At 37.1% G+C, this 3,749-nt stretch overlaps 1 protein-coding gene across 1 annotated transcript; it reads right to left on the reverse strand.

The window, feature by feature from the left end:
* Nucleotides 1-244: 244 nt before the first annotated feature.
* LOC110898227 (probable carboxylesterase 15) lies at nucleotides 245-3,538 on the reverse strand. The gene is made up of 2 exons (XM_022144988.2): nucleotides 2,758-3,538; nucleotides 245-739 (listed from the first exon to the last, which is right to left on the reverse strand). The coding sequence occupies exons 1-2, from the start codon at nucleotides 3,534-3,536 to the stop codon at nucleotides 433-435; spliced, it is 1,086 nt and encodes a 361-aa protein (XP_022000680.1). The 5' UTR covers nucleotides 3,537-3,538; the 3' UTR covers nucleotides 245-432.
* Nucleotides 3,539-3,749: the final 211 nt, after the last annotated feature.

Genomic DNA, 3,749 nt, shown 5'->3' on the forward strand with positions numbered 1-3,749 from the left:
GGTTAATGGAGCCCCTAGGATTCCATACCCTCCAACCTAAGTAACTTAACTTTTTTTTTTTAACGGCTAATGGTACACAACTCCTACTCACTATTAAATTACACCAAATTCTAGCCCTTGTTTAGAATTAAACCAAAACCTCTCACTAAGAGGCAAGAGCCTCTACAAAGTAAGCTAGCCCCACTTTGACAGGTGACTTAGCTTGTTGGAGTGTTACATTGAATGACCAACTAACCTCATTGTATTAATAAACTAACCAAAACAAAACGTCTATATCAATATAGAATGTTAACCTTCATCGTACGTTTTAACCAAAATGTTTGCACATGAAATCCTGATTAGGCTCAAAACCGAATCTGAAACATCTGAATCACGCTCAGTAGTCAAAAACACATGTTGTTTGTCTTCAATTTCAACATCATACACTATCATTTAACCGAAGTGCTTAAACACGAAATCCTTGATTAGATTGAAAACCGAATCTGAAACATCCGAATACGGCTCATTAGTCAAGAACCCATGTTGTTTGCCTTCAATTTCAACGTAATGTATTGTTTTTTGTAGCTTTTTTAACTCCTCGGCATATAATTTGACCCTATCCTTCATAATTTCATCCCCTCCAACAACTAAGAGTATTGGGTCAAGCTTAACTAGCTCAAGACTTGGGCTTTCAGGCCCAAATGGGTTAGCAAATGGGTGATCTAGCGTCTTTCCAACCGGCAATGCCATTCTCCAAAACCTGTTGGTCAAGATAGTCATACAATTAATCATCTTATTATCCATAAATAAGACATAGGGACCAAGTTGATCATTCCCAACAATTTTAAACGGGTTTATTTAGTCGAACCCGAACACAACATGATTTTAAAAATTGTGTCAGGCACACTAACTCAGAGAGACAAGGCTTTTGTATTCATTGGTTGACACAAATCATATGACCCGTTCAACATGATAATCTTCAACATTTTGCATTTAATGTTTAATATAGTATTACTAAATTAGGAATTTACACACAAATACATAAAATTTTATAGACAGATGCTTTTATACTAAGACTATACGGAGTGGGAGGGCATGAAAAAGGGGCGTGAAGCGCCATGTGGCCGCCACGTTAGCTAGGGGGCGTAGTAAAAAAAGCCCGGAGTGGTAGCGACGTGAATGTGTCGTTTTTATAAAAATAAAAAAATTAAAAAAGTAAACAACAACCAATCAAAACCAACCCAAAATCCACTAACCAATGAAAAGCTGCGACCTCACCACCCATAAGCCCCCCACGCCGGTGAAAATTTACCCGTCCCACACACCACGCCGCCCTCCACATCACACGCGAACCGATGTGTCTGACGTGGAGAGGCTTCCAGATCACAGATCCACACCCACTTGCAGGTCTAAAGAGCTTGACACAAAGGTTAAACAATTAATACTTTAACCAATTTAAGTTTTGACAAAAATAGATATTCTAAAATACTTTAGCCATATTAAGTTTTGACAAAATAACTATACATCCAAACTTTTGTTTGATATTTAACAAACACAATAAAGGGGCAGTACTCTAGCGGTATCTGCATAACTTTTTCTATGGGGGTTGTCGGTTTGAGTTTTGTTTGTGACAAAATGTCATGTACGAGCAAGGGGTTTTAACACAAATGGGCCATTGGATATGATTTCCCCTAGAAGTGGTGACGGGTTTGGTCACCAACCAAGCTTGAGATTTCTGACTGGGGGTCGAAGAAGTATATACCAAAATTTTCTGTAAAACCGGGGGTTCAAAAATATATATACCCAAAAATTTCTATACGAAAACTACATACACTCCAAACTGAGTGAAAAGTTCAGCGGGTTTGCCGCCCCCTCCCGCCCCTACAAAGCTACGCCCTTGTCACCAATGCTGTCTGTGATCGCGGGCGTGGGTGACCTTTTGCCTTGCGGTGTACCCGGATGACCAGGCTTTGTTGAACGTTCAAAAAAAGATTTGATCGATCTGTAATTTTAATTTAAAACTTACCTAAACCAAAAAAGCTATGTTCGTAAATTTTGTGTTAATCATGTACTCACATAATTAACCTTATTCATTCCATCGTGGTAAAAAAAGAAGATGACTTTTTGAATATTAGTATATGGTATGAATTAAAATAATAATCTGAATGCTTGAAGTTATGGACTTCTTAACATACACGTAAGTGTTTATTGTAAAGTGTGTATTCTTTATTCTATGCTTATTTTTAATTACCATTATTTAAGTTTATTAATTAATTAAATGATTCTTACATACCAGGCACAATAACACACTATCAAAAACCACATGTAATAAATTAGTGAAATATAATTAAAGTCATGGTGATAATGCATGCATCAAAACTTTATACTAATCGAACAAGCATATTAAATAAAAGAATAATAAGGATAAGTCAACTTGAAATCTTTTTATTGAAAAAGAAATGTCAGGGACCAAATGTATATGTATATTATTACAAAAACAAAATAAAAAAAATATATAATAAGGTTTTATAAACTTTGGGTACTTCTAGTTTTTTTAAACGTTCAATATTATTTTTATTATTAATATTTATTTTTAGTTAACTATATAAATATATCTAATTAAAAACATATATTTGAGTCGGTTTAAATATATATGTAATACAAGCATTTTGATGCAATCTACTTATATCTTATTATATTATATTATATTATATCATATCATATTTTATCGTATCATAGTTCATACAGCTATGTAGACACAAATAAGATGCAACTTACGTGTCAAGAACGTCAACGTTTAAGGCTTTTTCTGGCAACCCTTCCTCCGACTTCGTCCTCTCCATCCCGCCAAAGAATGGCGTCAACATCACATACCCTCGTACCTTAACCGGAGTCAACTCCAGCGAGCCGGGCCCCAGCCGAACAGCCAAGTGGTGTGCTATGTTCCCACCTGAAGAGTCTCCAAATATGCAAAACCTATCAAAGTCAAAGCCATCAACCACATCATGATCACCAACCCACATATCATCAAATGTTTGACCACCATTAGGGTTTGTACGTGTAGCCAGCTCTTGTAGCCACTTCAGCGCCACCAAAGCGTCGTCCATCGCAGCCGGAAGCCTATGTTCTGGTGCTAGACGTAAGTTAGGAGCCACAACAATGACATGTAGGGCTTCCGAGACTCTAAGACAAAAGTTGTGGTACTTGGCCCGCTCGAACGCCCCAACGCAGAACCCACCACCGTGGAGGTAGTAAATAACCGGAAGTTTGGTGGTGGTTGTGGGTATGGGTTTGTAGATACGAAGGTAGAGGTCATGTAGTTTGTTATAGCAATAATCTTTCCATGTGACAGAATTATCGGCTTTGACGACTGACATAATAATGAAGTCATTGAGTTTGTGACGACGAATAGAACCGTCGCTAAAGATCTGTATAACACCTCCCAAATCTTCAACAACATGAGGAAGAGAAGCCATTTGTGTTTTTTGAAGGATGAGTAGAAGTAGGAAATGAAGAAAAATGAGGGTGTGAAAGTGAAGAGATAGCCAATGAAACATGTGAAGGGTGAAGGGTGTTTTGGTCATTATACAATCTTAATATATAAAGACCTAGTTACAAAAGTTATCAACCACTCCAATTTAAGACTTGATTAGTAAAGTTGGCCATGTTTATCTTTTCGATTAGAGATCTAAACGAAAAGGGTAGCGGCGCAGCTTGTTGCTCGTTTACCTCCTATCTCGATGTAAATTCTAAACAATATACGTAGTCAC

Source organism: Helianthus annuus, chromosome 13 (assembly GCF_002127325.2).
Source record: "Helianthus annuus cultivar XRQ/B chromosome 13, HanXRQr2.0-SUNRISE, whole genome shotgun sequence".
In the NCBI taxonomy this organism is placed as follows: domain Eukaryota; kingdom Viridiplantae; phylum Streptophyta; class Magnoliopsida; order Asterales; family Asteraceae; genus Helianthus; species Helianthus annuus.

What these genes read in the sequence shown, in the direction of transcription:
- LOC110898227 (XM_022144988.2), bottom strand. Translation starts at nt 3,536, where the DNA reads ATGTTTCATTGGCTATCTCTTCACTTTCACACCCTCATTTTTCTTCAT. An exon ending in AACGTTGACGTTCTTGACAC is followed by an intron (nt 740 to 2,757) that starts GTAAGTTGCATC and finishes CTTGACCAACAG; the next exon opens with GTTTTGGAGAATGGCATTGC.